Raw genomic sequence first — 20,829 nt, forward strand, 5'->3', positions numbered from 1 at the left:
GCCCAGGGGCTCTAGGTCAGGTTCTGGGTGACTTTCGGGTGAGCTCGAAGGTATTGGACATATCCGGACCCTCTGGGTGCCCGTAGTTCGAGTCCGGTCCCTAGCGATTTCTGGGGAAGTCCAGACTCCAGGCCGCTCCAGTGGCTCAACCGGCAGCCTTCTAAAGGCTCTGTTGTGTTATAGTATATGTGGATTGCACTAGTCCTTTCCATCAGATCGGTCTTTTGGTTGCATTGGCTAGAGCATGCACCTCTTCATGATATTAGAGCCAAGAGGTCTTGAGTTCGAGACCCGGCTGGGGCAATTAAATTGCAGCCCACTTTTGGTCCACGTTTAGGCCTGAGGGAGCCACACGTGAGGGGGAGTGTTGACGTATAAATGCATTGCCTAGTCTCTTTAATTAGACCGGTCTTTTGATTGCATTGGCTAGAGCATGCACTTCTACATTCTATCTGAGTCAAAAGGTCTTGAGTTCAAGACCCGACTGGCGTAATTAAATTGCAGTCCACTTTCGGTCCACGTTTAGGTCTGAGGGAGCCACACATGAGAAGGGTGTTATAGTATATGTAGATTGCACTAGCCCTTTTCATTAGTTTGGACTTTTGGTTGCGTTGGCTAGTGCATGAAGCTTAACATGGTATCGGAGCTAAGGTCTTGAGTTCAAGTCTTGGCTTTTGCAATTTATTAAAAATTGCTGGTAGCCCCCTTTGTGTCCATATGAAGACCTCTTGAGTCCTACGTGAGTTTCGCGCGCCGTCGCTCTCTTCCGGTTGCACGTGTTGACTTGTCTTCCCTGTCACACGTGAGAGGGGGTGTTACAGTATATGTGGATTCCACTAGCCCTTTCCACCAGTTCGGACTATTGGTTGCATTGACATGAAGCTTAACATGGTATCGGAGCTAAGGCCTTGAGTTCGAGCCCTGGCTTTCGCAATTTATTAAATATTGCTGTTGGTCCCCCTTTATGTCCACGTAGAGGCCTCTTGAGCCACACGTGAGTTCTGCGCGCCGTCGCTCTCTTCCGGTTGCACGTGTTGACTTGTCTGTCCTATCACACGTGAGAGGGTGTGTTACAGTATATGTGGATTGCACTAGCTCTTTTCATCAGTTCGGACTTTTGGTTGCGATGGCTAGTGCATGAAGCTTAACATGTTGAACCGGTATGGGCCCAGCCCATGCACTTATCTCTTAGGACCCAAGCCCATGTAAAGGGACTGACCTAGAAGGAGGCTCCAAGCCATCTGGTTCCAGTCAGAGCCGCTACACACGCGGGAGACCAACTCACGCGAGGTACTACTCTTCGTCTCGATCTCAACATGGTATCAGAGCCAGGTTCGAGCGGTGGTCCTGTATGACGGTAGGTCACCGGAGAGGTGGCGGCGGAGGGCCGGAGGTTGGGCGGCACGTCCTGAGCGGCGGCTGGAGGGGAGAGGCAGCTAGAGGCGTGCTGCGCGACGGCTGCAGCAAAGGGCAGCAGGGCAGCGCGTGCCACGTTGGATCCGTAGGGGGGCGAGCTGCCTGCGCGCGTGGCAGAGCGTCTGGTGGTGACTGGCGGCTGGGGCGAGCTGCTGGAGGGGAGCACGCGGCTGCAAGCTGCGCGCGAGCTGCGTGGCAGGGGGAGCGGGCAGAGGAGCTGTTGCTGATGCGTATGCTGTGGTGCTGTTGGAGGAGAAGCGTATGCAGAGGAGGCTGTTGCTGCTGATTTTGCTGGTTAGGTCGCTGATGCTGCTGATTCTGATCTGGAGGTGTTACTGCTGCTGTCGCCGGAGGCTGTTGTGGCTAGAGAACAGTGTGCTGTGCTGCTGCTGCTGTAGGTGGACCGAGGTGCTGTGTGTTGGGAGCTGTTGCTCAGCGGTGAAGGAGGGTTGGCGTTGCAGGCAGTGCTGGCTGATCTGCAGGTGCTGTTTGAGGAAGAAGGGAGGTGTGGCTGCTACCTGCAGTTGCTGTTGCTGGTTGTTGAGGAGGAGAGCCTGATGCTCAGGGAGAGGCCCTTCCTGATGGAGCAGGAGGTCGGCAGGGGGTGCCGTTTTGTGGCCATCAAGGCGCGCTTTGCAGGGGCCGATGTTGTTGCTAGCAGTGCCAAGAATACTGTTGTTTTGGAGGAGATGGGTGATACCATAGCTGCGGTTGGTGCTCACCATGCAGTCAAGGAGTCTCTAGGGAATGATGACATGAGAAGGGGTGATGTGTGTAGAGAGAGAGGAGTTGGCAATACAATGGTTGATATATTGATGGGTGCCAAGGGCACACACACACATATATATATATATATATATAAGATACAAGTGGGCCTCTATCTCAACTATACAGGGTTAGGAGATGGGCCAGACTATACGAAATATACATGCAACATATGTTCAACACCCCCCCGCAGTCGAAGCGTCGTCGGAGACACAGAGACTGGACCGAAACTCCTCGAAGACGGCAGTCGGCAATCCCTTAGTCATCACGTCAGCAAACTGTTGCGACGTCGGCACATGGAGAACTCGAACTCGGCCAAGGGCAACCTGCTCGCGAACGAAGTGAATGTCGAGCTCCATATGCTTCGTTCGTCGATGATGCACCGGGTTGGCAGAGAGGTAGACCGCGCTGACGTTGTCACAGAAAATAAGAGTGGCTTTGGAAGTGTCACAAAGCAACTCCTGTAGTAGCTGACGGATCCAAGAGCACTCCGCCACGGCGTTAGCTACTGCTCTATACTCAGCCTCGGCACTGGAGCGGGAGACCGTGGGCTGGCGCTTCGAAGACCAAGAGATCAACGAGGGCCCAAGGTAGACGCAGTAGCCGGATGTGGAGCGGCGAGTGTCAGGGCAGCCAGCCTAGTCGGCGTCGGAGTACGCGACGAGGTCGGTGGAGGCAGCGGCTGTCAGGGTGAGACCCAGAGACGTGGTGCCGCGTCTGTACTGAAGAATACGCCATACCAGAATCCAGTGAGTATCTCACGGTGATTGCATGTGGAGGCACACCTGCTGAACAACATACTGCAGGTCCGTGCGTGTGAGTGTCAGGTACTGGAGAGCACCAACAATGGAGCGATAAAACGCTGCATTGGTGGCGAGAGACCCCTCTGTAGGGACACCTTCGCCTTGGTGTCAACGGGGTGGACGCCGACTTGCAGTTAAGCATGCCGGTGCGCTCTAGAACCTCGTGAGCATACTTCTGCTGATGCAGAAAGAAGCCATCAGCCCGATGGACCACCTCGATGCCGAGAAAGTAATGAAGCGGCCCCAAGTCCTTCAAGGCAAACTCGATGCGAAGACGAGCTGTGACCCGCTGAAGGAGCTCGGCAGTGGACGCCGTGAGGATGATGTCGTCGACGTAGAGGAGCAGGTAGGCCGTGAGTGCACCCTGATGGAACACGAAGAGCGAGGCATCGGAGCGGGTGGACCGAAACCCCAGCGATTGCAGGAAGGCAACGATACGCTAGTACCATGCCCGTGGTGCTTGCTTAAGCGCGTATAGAGAGCGGGAAAGCAAGGATACGGAGTCAGGATGCTCAGCGTCGACAAAGCCTGTGGGCTGCTCGCAGAAGACCTGCTCTTCTAGATGACCGTGCAGAAAGGCGTTGGAGACGTTCAACTGATGAACTGGCCAAGTGCGCGAGACCGTCAGCTGAAGCACAGTGCGGATCGTGCCCGGTTTCACAACCGAGGCGAAGGTGTCAGTGAAGTCCACGCCGGCGCGTTGCCGAAAGCCACGAACCACCCACCGGGCCTTGTAGCGCTCAAGAGAGCCGTCCGGGCGAGTCTTGTGGCGGAACACCCACTCGCCAGAGATGACGTTGGCACGAGGGGGTCGCGGCACAAGCTGCCACGTACGTTGCGCTGCAAGGCGTCGAACTCCTCCTGCATCGCGGCCAGCCAGTGAGGATCCCGTATGGCGGCGCGAACAGAGGTAGGAATGGGTGATGGCGTCGATGTCGCCGCAGCACACACATACTCGTCGGAAGAGTAGCGCGTTCTCGGTCGAAGCACGCCAGCCCGGGCGCGGGTCGTCATGCGATGAAGCGGACCGGCGGAGGCGGACGAGTCCACAGGGACGGTCGGTTCGTCGATGGAACCAGCCACCAAGTCGTCAGCGGTGGCGGAACTTGCGGCGACGAGCGACGGTGATGTCGAGCTCGTCGCGGCAAGGTTGTCGCGGGCCGGGGAACCCGCCGTGGCACCGACGGTGTGTGTCGGCGCAGCGGCGGGGGAGCCCACCATAGCACCGGCGGTAGGGGCCGACGCGGCCTCGGCCGACACGACCGCTGAGGAGGTCGGCGAAGGGCCGGAGACCTGGGCAGGCTCGACCTCGGGGGAGGGAGCCCTGAACCCGGTTGCGCGGGTAGCAACCGGTGGTGCCGCGGAGCTGCGCGGTTGTACGTTGTGCCCAGAGTAGGGCGAGGCGGGTGACGTCGAGGCGTCCGGGGCCGGAGGTACCTGGAAGAAAGGAAATACCGTCTCGACGAAGTATACATGCCGTGAGGTGTACACGCGGTGAGTGACAGGATCATAGCACCGGTAACCTTTGATGTTAGAGGGATAGCTGAGAAAGATACACGGAAGAGAACGGGGAGCGAGTTTATGAGGAGCGGTGGCGGCGCTGCTAGGGTAGCAAAGGCATCCAAAGATGCGAAGACCGTCGTAGGACGGAGGTGCTCCGAAGAGGAGGTGATGAGGGGCGTAGTTCCACCTAGGACGACAGGGACGGATGTTAATGAGAAGTGTAGCAGTGGCGAGGGCATTGGGCCAGAACCGAGCGGGCACGTTAGCGTGGAAGAGTAACGCGCGAGTGCAATCATTAAGAGTGCGAAGAATGCGCTCGGCGCGGCTGTTTTGCAGCGAGGTGTATGGGCAAGTGAGGCGGAAGGTGGTGCCGTGAGAGGCAAGGAAAGTGCGAAGAGCGAGGTTGTGAAACTCTTCTCCGTTGTCGGTTTGGAGTGCAAGTATATGGCGACTGAACTATGTGGTGACATAGACGAAAAAGGAGGTAAGTGTGGCGAGAGCATCGGATTTACGACGAAGAGGAAAAGTCCACACCTATTGAGAGTAATCATCTAGAATCACCAAATAGTATAGATAGCCCGTGTTACTTGCAACAGGAGACGTCCAAACATCACTATGAAGTAGCTGAAACGGAAAAGAGGAAATGGCTCAAACGGAAAAGAGGAAATGGTGGTAGACGCACTAAAGGGAAGACGAACGTGCTTGCCTAAGCGACAAGCCTCACAAGTATGCTCGTCAAGTTTATTACATGAGAAAGAAAAACTCCTAAGAATTTGACGCAAAACGGTGGGGTTAGGGTGGCCCAAGCAAGCATGCCAGAGGTCAACGCCGCGGCCAATGCAGCGGGTGTGGAGGAAGTAGCGCCGACGTGCACAGGATAGAGATCCTCGGGGCTATCACATCGATGGAGCACCATCCGCGTGCAGGCGTCCTTCACAGAAAAACCAGCACCGTCAAATTCAACAGTAAGAGGATTCTCACGAGCAAGACAACGAACGGAGACAAGATTGGTTACTATTTCAGGTGAAACAAGAACGTTGGACATGGTGATAGGGGTGGAGGTGGAAGGGAAACTAGTGCTACCTATATGAGTGATAGGAAGGGAGGAGCCGTTGCCAACGGTGATACGAGTAGGCGTATGAACGGGGGTAGAAGAGATGAGGTTACCGGGATGAGCTGTCATGTGCGCGGTAGCACCTGTGTCCATGTACCAGTCGCCGCCGCCACCATAGTGATGCGCCGAGGGTGCCGAGTGAAGAGCCGCCAGGAGGGAGGGATCCCATGGGGCGGGTGTTGGCGTAGGCAGAGGACCTCCATAGGGTGGCGTCGAGGCCAGGGCGCCGTAGGTGCCGATAGGCGGCGGCGCGGGAGGGGCGCTGTAGCCGGCGCCGGCCGGCTGCTGGGGCATGCCGAAGAAGGCCTGGTGCCCGGCGGGGCCCGGACCAAGGAGACCGGGCGCGGGGGCCCGTGGGATCGGCATGTGGTAGGCATGCACGACACCGGTCCACGGGTTTTGCCCGGCGGTCCAAGGTGGAAGAGGAGGCTGGTGGCGCGGTGCCCCCCCAGCGGCCTGCTGTTGTGGCTGGCGGCGACCCCCGCCGGTTGCGTCGGCCCCCTCCGCTTCCACCTTGCTGTTGGGGAGGTACGGGGGGCGCAGGAGGCGCGGGTGGCAACGGGAAGTAGCCAGGGGCCGGAGGCGGGCGCGGCTGGCCTGGCGGTTTCGGTGGAGCGCGGGTGGTGCCGCCGGCTAGGGCAGTGTGGTGGACTCGCTGCTTCACCTTCGGCATGCGGCGCTCCTGAAGCTTGAGGTACGCAACGGCGCGTGGGAAGGTGGGCTCCGGCATCAAGGTGAGGTTGGAGGCCGAGTTGCGGAGGTGGTGGGTAGCGGCGGCGGCAGCTGCGGAAGAGGGCGCGGTGGCGGTGGCTAAAACCCTAGGGTTTGGATCAAGAGGATAATACCATGTAGAGAGAGAGGAGTTGGCAATACAATGGTTGACATATTGATGGATGCTAAGGGCACATATATAAGGTACAAGTGGGCCTCTATCTCAACTATACAAGGTTAGGAGATGGGCCAGACTATACGAAATATACATGCAACATATGTTCAACAATGTGTAGCCTGAGAAGAGTGGTGAGGACAGTGCAGAGAAGGCCAGTGTAGGGTCAGAGAAGGAATACAACATGACTGTAGCAGAGCTTGAGAGGCTCAGGGAGGAATTGGAAAGCCTCAAGAGGAAGGTGGAGGAAATCCAGGCTGGCAAGGAAACATCAGAGGGGGTGACACCAGCCTCAAGAGGAAGGTGGAGGAAATCCAGGCTGGCAAGGAAACATCAGAGGGGGTGACACCTGAGAAGGGTGCTCAGACCGTTAAGTTGAGGGCTGAGTTGGAGGAACTTCATGCTTTCATATCACGACTCCAAACTGCAGGCTTGAATCGCTATGGAGATTGTGCTCACTGGACCTCCACTGATGAAGATAGTTCGGAAAAGATGCTCTTGCTGCTAATGATAATGGTCTAGAATGGGTTTTAGACTCTGGAGCATCTAGGCATGTTGCGGGCAAATCCTGCACGTTCGAATCTTACAATAAGCATCCTCCTTCTCACACGGGCACTATACAAACTGCCGATGGCACAAAACAGCCTGTCATTGGAGTTGGTACAGTAAAGTGCACCCCGACTATCTCCTTATCCTCAGTTTTACATGTGCCAACTTTTCATGTCAATTTGGTCTCTTTCAGTGCTCTCATTGATCAAATAGACTGTCATGTGATCCTTGACAAATTCGGTTGCGAGATTAAGGATCGAGAAACGAGGCAGATGGTTGGGACTGGCACCAGACGTAGGGGGCTCTGGTATATGGACCAGGGGGTGCAGCCAAACTTGATTTCTCTTGCGACCATGGAGGACAAGGAGAAGCAGGCGATGATCCATCATTGTAGGATGGGACATGTCTCGTTTGATTAAGTGAGTAGAATATTTCCGGATGTTATGTGTGGAATAGGCAAGGGAAAGCTGACATGTGATGCTTGCGAATATGCAAAACACACAAGAGCTACATATGTGAGTAAGGGGATTAGGAGCATATCTCCTTTTATGCTCATTCATTCGGATGTATGGAAGAGCCCAGTTGTGTCAGTGAATGGAATGAAGTACTTTGTTACCTTTATTGATTGCTATACTCGTATGACTTGGATTTATTTGATGTGTCATAGGGATGAGGTGTTCAATTGTTTTCAGGATTTCCATGCCTTGGTAAAGAACCAGTTTAAGGTGCAGGTGCAGGTGATCAGGACTGACAATGGCAGAGAGTATGTGAACAACACCTTTGGTACCTTCTTGTCTGACCAAGGGATTCTTCATCATACTTCTTGTCCGGACACCCCCTCAGAATGGAGTGGCAGAAAGGAAGAATCACATTCTTGAGGTTGCTCGGTCGTTGATGTTTACCATGAATGTGCCCAAGTTTTTGTGGAGTGAAGTAGTTACGACAGCCACATACCTGATCAACCGGACACCTTCAAGGATACTCGGCATGAAATCGCCGTGTGAATTGCTGTTTGGAGAAAATAAGTTTGTTATTCCCCCAAAGTTGTTTGGCAGTACCCGCTTTGTTCGTGACCACCGACCTTCTGTTGGGAAGCTAGATTCGCGGGCAGTGAAGTGCGTTTTTCTGCGCCATGCTTTGACTCAGCAGGGGTACAAATGTTGGTGTCCCTCTGAGAAACGCCGATTTATCAGTATGGATGTCACTTTCGGGGAGTCCGAGCCATTCTATGGTGGGCCGACAGACCTAAGTCCGTTGTTTGCAGAGCTTGACCTCTTACACTCTGTGCAGGATGGTCAAGAGGGGGAGAAGGCTGTATCTCATTCTTAAGATGATTCTATGGGCACTAACACTGATGAGGATGTACACTTTCAAGTCCAGCCAATTGTGGGTACAATTCCGGTTGGTACTCTCACTGATGGTGATGTGCAGGTCCAGGTTCATCCAACAGTGGGTTCCATTCAGATTGGTAATCTCCAGCTTCCTGTTCAGGATAGATGGCAGACAAACACCCTGGTGTACTCTCAACGACAACCACACGTGCAAGGGGAGCAGCAAGGCAGTGAGGCAAGAGTGCAGGGGGAGCAGCAAGACGGTGAGACAAGCTCATCTGACACAGTGGAGCTGCCCATTGCATTGCGAAAGGCTACACGTGAAGCAACAAGAAAGGGTGAAATAGCAAGGAAGGCTCTACCGAAGGATGATGCTTGTGATGATCTTGATATTGGCAATTTTGTGTCTTATAAGGCTTTGTCACCCTCATATAAGGCGTTTGTTGCCTCCCTTCATACTGTGTCAATTCCAAAGGATTGGAAGGCTCCAAAGCAAGATCCAAAGTAGCGTGAAGCGATGATAGAAGAGTAGGAAGCACCAAGGAAAAACAAGACATGGGTGCTAACCACATTGCCGGCAGAAAAGAAAGCAGTGAGTTGTAAGTGAATCTATACAGTGAAGCAGAATCCTGAAGGGAAGGTGGAACGGTATAAGGCCAGATTGGTCGCCAGAGGATATAGTCAAACTTATGGAATTGACTATGATGAGACGTTTGCTCCCGTGGCAAAGATGAACACAGTAAGGGTATAAGTCTCATGTGCTGCAAACTTTGGGTGGAAGTTGCATCAATTAGATGTCAAGAATGCCTTCTTGCATGGTGAGTTGCAGGAAGAAGTGTACATGGAGATACCATCAGGTTTTGGTACTTCAGAGAGTACGGGGAAGGTATGCAGGCTGAAGAAATCCTTGTATGGACTGAAGCAATCACCAAGGGCATGGTTTGATAGGTTCAGACGTGCTGTCCGTGGTATGGGGTATGGTCAGTGTAACGTTGACCACACGATGTTCTACAAGCACTCTGATCGGAAGATCACCATTCTTGCTATTTATGTGGATGACATTATCATCACTGGAGATGATAAGGAGGAAATAGAGAGACTGAAGGGTTGTTTGAGCAAGGAGTTTGAGGTAAAGGATTTGGGTAACCTAAAATAATTTCTTGGCATTGAAGTGGCTCAGACAGAGAAGGGAATCTCTTTGTGCCAAAGAAAATACACCTTGGATCTCTTGAGTGACGTGGGCATGATGGGATGTCGTACTGCCCCTACTCCGATTGAACAAAATGACCAAGTGACAGCACAATCAGGAGAGCTAGTGAATAAGGAAGATTATCATAAATTGGTTGAGAGGTTGCTGTACTTATGTCATACGAGGCCTGACATTACATATGCTATGGGGGTGGTGAGCAGATACATGCATGAACCAAGGAGTGGGCATCTTGACATTGTGCACAAAATCCTGAGATACTTGAAGGGGACTCTGGGTAAAGGGTTGTGGTTTGGGAAGAGTGGACATCTTGAAGTGGATGGCTATAGTGACTCTGACTAGGCCAGTTGTCAAGATGATAGAAGATCAACTTTTGGCTGCTACGTGTTTGTGGGAGGAAATTTGGTGTCACGGGGAAGCAAGAAACAGCTGGTTGTGTCTAGATCAACAACAGAAGCTGAGTATAGAGCATTATCCCAAGGGTTGTGTGAGATGCTCTGGGTGAAGTACCTAGTGAGCGAGTTGAAACTTCTGAGGAAGGGACCCTTGAAGGTGTGGTGTGACAATCAGTTAGCTATAGCCATCGCTAATAACCCAGTTCAACTTGATAGGACAAAGCATGTGGGAATTGATCGCTTCTTCATTAAGGAGAAACTTGATGCCGAGATCATCAACCTTACTCATGTCAGCTCTGGGCAACAGTTTGCTGATTGTTTGACAAAAGGGTTGGGAACAAAGGACTGTAACTTGGCATGTGACAAGATGGGAATGATGGATATCTACCACCCATCTTGAAGGGGAGTGTTGAACCGGTATGGGCCCAGCCCATCCATTTATCTCTTAGGGCCCAAGCCCATGTAAAGGGACTGACCTAGAAGGAGGCTCCAAGTCATCTGGTTCCCAGCCAGAGCCGCTACACACACACGGGAGACCAACTCACGCGAGGGTACTGCTCTCCCTCTCGATCTCAACAGGCTCTCACCGAGGTTTTTAAATGGGATTGTGGCTGTATATATTGTTTATTTAAATATAGTTGATTCCCACACGTCATCCAAAGCGTACCTCATCTTAATAGTGTGGCTTTTCCCATGATTCAAAATAAAAAACCATAGCCAGAAATAAACGGCCATCTTATTTTAAACTTTTTGATTGGGGGTCTCCAATCATGTATGCTTCTCTCCGAATGGGCTAAATCATTGTGTATATACTCAAGAAGATGGTTAGTCCTATAATCACCTTGTCACTAACACCAAAACCCCTTAAGGGGTGTATATGTCCTTTCAATCTGTTCCACCATAACATGTGATATTGTTCTCTTACTCCTTTTTTGTTATAAAATTAATGGTGGGTTCACATGTTGATGTGCTTTGAGCATGTATCTCTAATGTAATAATATGCATTAACAATATCTTTATATGAAGTATCTTTGTTAATGTAAGAAGTTTCTTTGTTAATGCTCTGTTCTGTCAATTCGTACATGTAGTTTTACAGTTCTAAAGTCTACCAAAATTTGCAGCTATGGGACGGCACACTTGTAAACCAGTTATCGTCACTACCAAATGTAAAGAGAATAGTCTCCTTGGGAACTCTGTGTGCGATTGAGCTGCAGGCCGAGGGATCTGATGCCGGGTATGATACTCTTGATAGTCATTAATTTGTTTCATTGTTGGTATCTTGGCAAAATTTATCTTAAACTTCTTCCCAGAAGAGAAAAAAATCACTTCTCTTAAGGACTCACGCATGCACACCCATAGACGCATGCACAAAACAAAATATGGCATTTTTCATTAACAAGAACATGGGTTTGTTTGTGAACTACTTCCAAAATGATATGCACATAGCTTGGATTTGTTTGACAAAAATAAGACACTCACTGGGCCACCCCATCCTCACGATCCTACTTACAAATATACGGTTGCCATGCATGACATGTCACTCGCCCTCCTGTTCTGCCCCTGGTGCTGCCTTCCATAGGACCTGTTTAGTTGCTATGGAATCCAATGTTCTCTAGAGCATTCCTTTTTTGCTCTTTGCTGTAGAGTATCTCTAGTAAGGTGCTGTATGACTCAAAGTGCAGTATAATAAGAACGTTTACATGTAACTGAAATGTCAAAACACTCTAGAACGTGTAGATGTAGTTGATGTCCTGATTTTTTTCATTGACTGAATTGTATTGATATATGAATGCTGTGAGTACTGGATCTGCCTCAGCTAACTTTAGTTGAATGATAGCCAGTGTTGTAAAGATTAGCGAATTTAAGCAAATCATATTGCATGGGACATGCCTATGCCCAGGGCTAGGAGGACTCTAGCCCTAGTCCAGCCCAATACAAGGGATATGTATGCTTTTTTTGTGTAGGAATGCGTCATCCTCGCCCACGTTGCCAGCTCCACTTGATCGAGGAGTCCTGCGCCCAGTACCCGGTCACCACGCATGGTGCCCTACAGATAGAAGTTTCTGTTGTATTTACCTGATCCAGCCGTTGTGACACGGCCTGTATAATACACCATTCTCCTTTTTGGCCCCAAATACTGAAACCTGGACAGTGAACAGTCCGGCTCAGCCACTTCATCCAATCTTTGACATTGCATAGTTGTACTTGTAGCACGAGAGACCAACTGCGATCATTCAGTTCCCAGTCCATTAAATGCTTCATATCTATGTTACTTACCTTTTTTTAGCAATTTGTACCCCCAGTTGAACCAGGATACGAGACAACAATGATGCCATCGTATCATTGCGTTTTTAACACAGTAATGAGCACCCATCATTCTCTCCACTGAACAACAACAACAAAGCCTTTATATCATCTCCAGCCGTTGTGCCCCCACCGGCGAAATTTTTGGGCTGGGCGTGAAGATTTTTCCAGCCGTCCCCTACCCCAGCCGGTCACATGCGGGGAGAGAGAGAGGGGGGGATTCCTTTTTTGCATGCATACGTGGGCCTAGCAGAAAAAGGGGAGGAGAGAGAGAGGAGAGAGGCTGACAGTGGGGTTTGTGTAACACCCAAGATACGGTCGTATCCATATTTTTGGCGCGAAGGCCTCGACAGGGACACAAACGCATCTCGTCGTTTCACAAAAATGGATATCGTTACAAGTGGAGTTGTGTTACACTCGTCACAAGCTACCAAAATCACATCAAACAACAATATCCAGTCATCATGAAGAAGAGCAGGCTTCGACTACGGACGAAAACAAACGATAAAAGAACGACGTCCATCCTTGCTATCCCAGGCTGCCGGCCTGGAACCCATCCTAGATCGATGATGAAGAAGAAGAAACTCCAAATAGCACAATCAACGCGCTCACGTCAAAGTAACTCTTTAAATGTACCTGCAACCGGTGTTGTAGTAATCTGTGAGCCACAGGGACTCAACAATCTCATTTCCAAAGGTATCAAGACTAGCAAAGCTTAATGGGTGAGGTATGCTTAAGTGGTGAGGCTGCATCACGCATCTAAGCATTTATTTGAGGTGGCTAACTTACGAGTACAGAATAAAAGAGGGGGATGATCTACACATAGCGGACGTGAACTACTGATGATCAAATGAATGATCCTGAACACCTACTTACGTCAGACATAACCCCACCGTGTCCTCGATCAAAGGAGCTCACGAAAGAGACAGACACGATTACACACTCAGTTGACATATTTTAGTTAAGCTTACTTCAAGTTATCTAGAACCGGATGTTAAACAAAGTTTCCACGTTGCCACATAACCGCGGGCATGGCTTTCCGAAAGATTTAACCCTGCAAGGGTGCTCCAACTAGTCCGTCACAAACTACCACACGCTACGCCGAAATGTTCTCGATCAGGGATAACCCGTGATCTCCTCGGGTTCCTATTGGAAAACCTCAACCTCGAGATAACCCAAAGCATCCTCGGAATCCCTCGCACAAGACGCTCGAGAAAGGTAAAACAAGTTCAGCAAGGCCGCCCGCGTGTCGACAATCCCGATAGGAGCCACATATCTCATTCTCAGGACACGACGGATGAGCAATACGTACGGTGGCCGGATAGAAATCCCCCGAGTTGCCCCTAGTGGCCCCACAAGTGGCTCTGTTTGGGACCAACACCAGCAACACTGCCCCCTGTATTATGTTGAATTACTCCTCGGGTAGCGCTAACTCCCTATGCGTCACATTAATATCAGTATTATTATGTTGGGCAAATATAGTACCAATGTTGGGCCTTGCCAGACGAGTTTTATCCCAAAACGAGAATCTAGGGTGTCCCCATAACAATCCCAAGCATGTTAGGAGCGCTCATTTATGGAACATAACACCGGTAGCCGAAACTAAGGCGGCAAAGGTTGAACAAAACACTAGGCTAGAAAGGCCGAGCCTTCCACCTTTTTTCAAGTATATAGGTGCATTAATTTAAATAGAAATTAATATGGTGATAAAACAAGAACCCATGTTTTCACATGGAAGCAACTGCACATGCAACTGGCAACTCTAACACATGGTTAAGCAAGCGGTAACATAGCCAAACAGTGGTTTGCTAGGTTATGAACACGTTGAAGGTTTCATGGCAATGTTTGGAGGCATGTTAAACAGGTGGTCGAAAGAAACGAGACAACTAGCATGACATTAATAGTAATGGTATCTAGGGAAATGATCATTTTGCGTGAGATCCCGCTTGGAAGAAGAACGGCTTTGTGAAGCAGACGAACCGACGTAGTCGAACGGATCCTCACATTCCGACACGCTTGCGGAACTCTATCGAAACGAAGAAAACCGGAAACAAGAATCAACACACGATATCACCACAACACATGCACGACATGATGCAATTCACATTTGATGCATGACCTTTTAAATTATGCAAGACATGGCATGGCAATTCACGACAATCAAACGCTACACATTAAGTGAAGCTCAATATGCAACGAGTTGCATATTGGCGGAACTCCACATTTAATTATTTAGTTCACTCCCATTTATTTACACGACAATATTAAATGTTGTTAAACATGGCAAGGGGTGAAGCACAAATTAAACTACCTATCTAGTCATTTTAAATGAGGTCGGAAACAACCTATAGCATCTCCGAAATGACACCATGTGTTAACTTTGTAATCTGTCCAGATCTGTCCTAACCGCATTTTATGTTTGTTAAGCGGCAAAACAAAGTGGTTCACGTGATTCTATTCGTCGTTCTAGTCCATTTACATATATGGCTCGTCTCCAACGGAGCTACGGTTAATTAACTACGGACTAAACCGATGCAAACAGCACGCTAGCAGCTTTAAACTTGCATGAGAGTTGGAAAATATTAATCTACGTGAAATTCTGCACCATATCTAATTTATTTCGAACCGACGCACGGTTAAAAGCTACACGCGTTTTAAAATCAATGCAATTTTTTGAAATTACGCAAATTCGTTAAACGAAAGAGAAAAAAAACGGATCGGGCCTATTCTCTACCAGGCCGAAACAGGGCGGGCGCAAAATACTATAATGCGCCTAGGGCGCGAAATAGAGGAGCTGCCGGGTGCTCACCTCTGACCAAGGTAGGCTGGTCGGGCTGGGGGCTGGAGATGGGCCGCGGGCGAGGATCTGGCCCAGCCGGGCTGTCGAAGGAGCTGGGCCGGCTGGTCGCTCCTGGGCCGCGCTGGGGCTGTCGAAGGAGCTGGGCCGGTTGCTGGACGCGGCTGGGCCGAGCGGGAGGCCGACCTGGCCTGGCCGCTGGGCCGAGGTGCTGGCGAGCGGGAGACCTGCCCCGATCCAGATAGGATCGAGGCGAGGCCGCGGCAACCGGCGGGGCGGTGGCTGCGGCCAGTGGCTGGGGGCGCTGGTGCGGGGCGAAGCTTGGTGGGACGGCGGCTTACCGGCGGGCGGCGCGCGATGGCAGCTGCTGGTGCGGGGCGAAGCTTGGCGGGACGGCTGGAGGCGGCGCGCGATGGCAGATGCTGGTGCTCGGAGGGTGTGTCGGCGATCGCCGGTGACGAGCAGGGCGGTGGGGCCGACCAGCAGCGAGGAAGAGGGCTCGGTGCGCCTCGCCATGGATGGCGCTGGAGGGTGCTTGGGGTTGGGCTAGATGGGCTTCCCAGGGCCCGATCTGGGTTCTCGCGGGCCTGTGGCTGGAGGTGGGAGAGGCTAGCGGCTAGGGTTTGCACAGGATTCGAGGAAGGGTTAGGGTAGGCCTAAAATGGCAAGGGAGGGCTGTAGTGGCTGTGTTAGAGAGGCTAGGTGGGAACGAGAGGGAGATGAGTGGCCCAACACAACTTTTGTAACATCGAAAACGTCCGCTAATATATAATAGATGACGACACCGCTACAGTTGACCGATTGGGTACCAAACGACCTCTGATTGCGACAAAATTTGGCAGACGGTCTACCTACATTATAACAAGATCGCATGCCAACTTTCGACCCAATCCGAGAATATTTTTCGAACACCTTTAAAAACAATATTTTAACGATGCCGCTGGCGCGTGCGTGTGTGGTTGGTCTCGAAATGGTCTACGACGAGAACGGAGAGAACCGGCAACTAATAACTGGCGGCAACAGAGTGCCGATGCAATGCAGATGATGCGCATGATGCGATAATGAATGCGACAAACAAATAATCACAGGGCGGCAACAGAATAGAAGGGGAATCTTCTGGGGCGTCGGTCTCGGGCTGTCACAGTTTGTGCATGCAAAAATAGCGCCGGTTGCCCCCAAGCGCCCCTCGGGGTTGGGTTTGGCCTGGGATCGCCGGGGCTACTTTTGACCAAATCTAGCGCAAAACGACGTCTTGGGGGCACGACTGGGCGATTTTTTTAGTACCGGCGATTAAAAACGTGCTGGGAGGACGTCCTGGGGGCGCGGCTGGAGATGCTCTTAGTCCCAAACAAGTTGAGGTAGGCTAGAGGTGAAACCATAAGATCTCGTAACTTACTCGGTAGTTCTAGCACATGGTTAGCAAGTTTCCATGCACCTCTGTCCATGGCTAGTTCTTTGCTAATACTCAAGTCCTTTAGATCTTCTCTTTATAGACTTCTTCCATGTCAAGTTCAGTCTCTCGACCTCTCTTGACATTATCAGCACACTTCAGCCGTCCACTATGCATTGGAGCTTCTTGAGGACTGCGCTGAATATCCTCAAACCATCTTAGACGATGTTGGACAAGCTTCTACTCAATCGATGCTACCCCAACTCTATCTTGTATATCATCATTTCAGAATTGGTCTTTCCTTGTGTGGCCACACATCCATTTCGATATGTGCATCTTCGCCACACCTAACTGTTGAACATGTCGCCTTTTAGTCGTCCACACTCAGCGCCATACAACATTACGGATTGAATTGCCGTCCTATAGAACTTGTCTTTTAACTTCTGTGGCACTCTGTTGTCACAGAGAATGCCAGAAGCTTGCGCTACTTCATCCATCCGGTTTTGATTCGATGGTTCACATCTTCATCGGTGTCTCCATCCTTCTGAAACATTGACCCCAAATATCGAAATGTGTCCTTCTGAGACACTGCCTGCCCATCAAGGCTAACCTCCTCCTTGTGCCTAGTAGTACTAAAACCGCACCTCATGTACTCGATTTTAGTTCTATTAAGTCCAAAATCTTTCTGTTCCAAGGTTTGTCTTCATAGCTCTAACTTACTATTGACCCCACTATCATCGACTAGCATCACATCATCCGCAAAGAGCATACACCAAGGGATATCTCCTTGTATATCCCTTGTGACCTTATCCATCACCAAGGCAAAAAGATAAGGGCTCAAAGCTGACCCCTGTTGTAGTCCTGTTTTAATTGGAAATTCAATAGTGTCGTCATCACCTGTTCACACTTGTTACAACATTATCGTACATGTCCTTGATGAGGGTAATGTACTTTGCTGGTACTTTGTGTTTCTTCAAGGCCCACCACTATAGAACACTAATTGTACTATGACTGCACTGCTCTTGCTCTTTTGTAATATTCCCCTAACGATCAACGATCATTGCTCGCAGGTATGCGTCGTTGTATGCGAGATCCCTAATCCAGCAACTTCGAGAAGAGGATGATATCTATGTGAGGCCCCTGGGGAACGTGATATACCTAATGTGTGGTCCTTGCACGACTAGAGATGTCTGCACGGAACAACTCTCCAAAGTGTACCGCAGAATCAGCCACTTCAATCCAGTTCATCGAGGATAGTTGTGAGCAGAAAGTCAGAAAATCTATGCTAGCTTTAGTTTCCGGCCAGCAGACAATGTGCGCCGCCTCTAAGGTGAAAGCTTATGGAGCTATTTGAATACGTAGTTCAGGCTGGATGTAAGTTCAGTTACAATGTTCTCCTATGATTACGTGGAAGTAGGACTTCCCAAGTAGGATAACATCTCGGTGAGGTGGTGTACTTACATTTACACATGCATGTGTGCTTTAGAGCATTTTCTTTCAAAAAGAGTGTATGGCGCCCTAGCGTTACAGAGAGTAGAACTACCAAGGTTCAGTACATTACTGTATCAACCAATATTTCATGATTTTATTTTTAATTTTTATGTTTCATGATTTATTTTTTGCTGTTCACAATCCTGTCACGTGATTCGCTTCGCTGTTGAGCTTACATCGACGTGTGTATCTCTATCTATACTGAAGATGGCCAGCGCTAGGCCTCGGCCGACCGGCGCCAGGTTCGGCCAGTCGTCCCGCAGCCACCCGAGCCGTTTGATTTGGCCCTTGCGTTCGCAACTTCGGCAGTCGCCGCGCGTGATAGAATACGCAGCAGCGCGAGATACACGCCATTGCTCCCCCGCTCGCTGCGTTGCTTCCTCCCTGCTCGCTGCTCGGGCTCACGTCGCTCGCAACAGCAGCAACAACCTCCTCGGAGCTTCCCCCCAATCGCCCCCGGATGCAGCTCCCACGATCGCCGGTTGCAGCTTCAACGCCCTTGAGTGCAGCTCCGCCGTTAAAAAGGGTCGAACATGGCCTGATCCGTTTGTAGCTTGTCGTCTGTAGTGGTATTTCCGTGGCAGATGTCAGAGGATGACTTAGATCGTGGTTTAGGACTGACAGGCGCCGGCACGTCGTAGGAATGGGTGTAGGCGCAAGACACGTGACGCTGATATACCCAGGTTCAGGGGTCCTCCGATAAGGTAAAATCCCTAGTCCTGCCGGTGTCACTATAGGTGATCACAGTATAATGGTGCTCCTTGAGATGTTCATGAGGAAGGGGATGGAGCTCTCGCTGCCGGTCTCGCTACCTCTCTGGTGTGCTATGTGGCGGGTTTCGATACCCATGTGTTCGCCAACCCCTCTTGCGAGGAGCTGTGGTCTGGCTTTATAGGCCGGCCAGAGATGTAAAGAAGGAGGGGTCCGGTTGCCAGCCTCTCCGATTGGCCGCGGGGCCGGTCGGCTGTCGGGTTTTGTCCGTCGCAGGGCCCGTCAGCTGTCGGATCTTATCCGACGAGGGGCCCGCCGGCCAAGCCAGCACACCAGCCGTCACGTAGTAGGTAGGCGCATGCATGGCTACATGGCCGCCTCGCCCGGTCAGCCTCGTGGGTAACCGGTGGCCTTGTAGCCTCGCTGCCCCTCGTATCATGATGCATGTGGCCACACCGGACCCGTCAACGCGTATTGTAGCCATGCGTGCTTTTGCATTGCATCAGGAGTCTAGCCTTTTCATGTACATAGTACGGTCGGATGGGACGGGCGCTGACCCGTCGACTGTCGTTGGGGCCAGCCGGCCATCAACACGATGGCCTGACGGGCCGCCTGTGGCCAGCCGGCCCAGGGGCCAGTCGACCCCCAAATGTTCCTCCGCTTCGGTATATCCAGGGCCATTACCCCGTTAGTAACACCTAGTGAGTGCGCTCGCGCGCCCCCATTAGAAAACACGTGAAGAGAAAAAAATCCACATGGCCTACCTGAACCGCCTTCTCCAGTAGCATGAAGTTGCTCACCGCCGACTGGGCGAAGCCGGTTATTCCCCGGTGATACCTCGCCATCACATCGGCCGCGTCGGCTGACACAAGGAACTTGCCCCGTGATCGTTGTCCGCCGTCTTGGACGACTAGGGGAAGCCGAGCCGTGCCCCGGGGTCGGCCGGGGCAAGTTCCTCGGCCAGTGGGCAGGCCCTTGTGTCAGCTGACGTGGCCGACGTGATGACGAGGTATCACCAGGGAATAACCGGCTTCGTATAGTCGGCGGTGAGCAACTTCATGATGGTGGAGAAGGCGGTTCGGGTAGGTCGTGTGGAAATTTTTCTCTTTGTGTCTTTTTAGTGGGGCACGGGAGCGCACCCACTGGGTGCAGTCCCCATGATTTGGGCCAGCTGCGCGCGGCTGCGTGGAAGCCGAGCCAAATCTTGTGTCTTCTGATCTTCTCTCGTGTTTTTCTTCCCAGGTTGACGTGACGAAATGCGAAGCGTTCCACGGAGGCGGCCGCGCTGTACCATTACAACAAGACCTCGTACTTCAAGGTCCGAAAGGAGCTCGAGCTCCGGTTGGCCGAGCTGCAGAAGGCCCGAGGTATGTCTTTGAATTGATGGGTGACAGGGTTGTACATTAGGGTAGTCCCACGAACCTGCATCCCTAGGCTTGCCCAAGACCGTACATGGACATCAGCGTCCCAAAAGTCACCTATGCAGTCATGGTCTTACTCGGTCAAGTATGTGTTCACTCGAAGACATAATGTCATTCGGACTGTCTCGTGTCAGCCGGACATGCCTATGCACTCGGACTGCAGCAGGGCGTGGGCAACAAAGAGACTGTAATGGCCACAGACTTGAACTACCACATAAACTGGAGTGAAGAGGTGCATTACGAGTAACTGTAGAGTTAGAGGTGCCGTTACTAGTAACTCCCGTAGTTATTAGCATTTACTCGCCCTTGTAATGAAGTCCGGCCGGTCATGGCGCACTCTATATAAGCCATCCCCAAGCTCCTTAGTAAGGGTTCAACATTCTGTACTATCTCATATTCTATAATCTAACACCAGCCTCCAAGGCTTGAGACGTAGGATCGTTACCACTCTCGAGTGGGGCCCAAACTCGTACATCCGGGTGTATCCTCTGCACCCTAGCTAGGTTCCGCCCCTCATTCGTAACCCTGGTATTATTGTCATGATCATTCCCACGATCGTTGGCGTCCACCATGGGGATGCGTGTCTAGAAAATCCGGCGCAGTAAGAGTTTCACCTTTTTCGTCACCATGATGACACTCAGCGGAGAGATCTTCTTCGGCTCCCTCAGCTTTGTCGTCGATGACTCAGCGTGGCTGCAGGATGCGCCACTGTACACCGACGTCCTCCCTACTCGAGGTACGTCGCA

General features: G+C 51.3%; 1 protein-coding gene across 1 annotated transcript in view; it reads left to right on the forward strand.

Annotated features, from left to right (window-relative positions):
- Positions 1 to 18,075, forward strand: part of LOC123401312 (bifunctional dethiobiotin synthetase/7,8-diamino-pelargonic acid aminotransferase, mitochondrial) — a 41,021-nt gene extending 22,946 nt beyond the window's left edge. Inside the window, exons 13-14 of the mRNA XM_045095085.1 lie at positions 11,091 to 11,203; positions 17,531 to 18,075. Of these exons, the coding sequence (XP_044951020.1) occupies positions 11,091 to 11,203; positions 17,531 to 17,717 (300 nt within the window). The 3' untranslated portion in view covers positions 17,718 to 18,075. The remainder of the gene's footprint in view (positions 1 to 11,090; positions 11,204 to 17,530) is intronic.
- The last annotated feature ends 2,754 nt before the right edge of the window (positions 18,076 to 20,829 follow it).

Source organism: Hordeum vulgare, chromosome 6H (genome assembly GCF_904849725.1).
Source record: "Hordeum vulgare subsp. vulgare chromosome 6H, MorexV3_pseudomolecules_assembly, whole genome shotgun sequence".
NCBI classification, from domain to species: Eukaryota; Viridiplantae; Streptophyta; class Magnoliopsida; order Poales; family Poaceae; genus Hordeum; species Hordeum vulgare.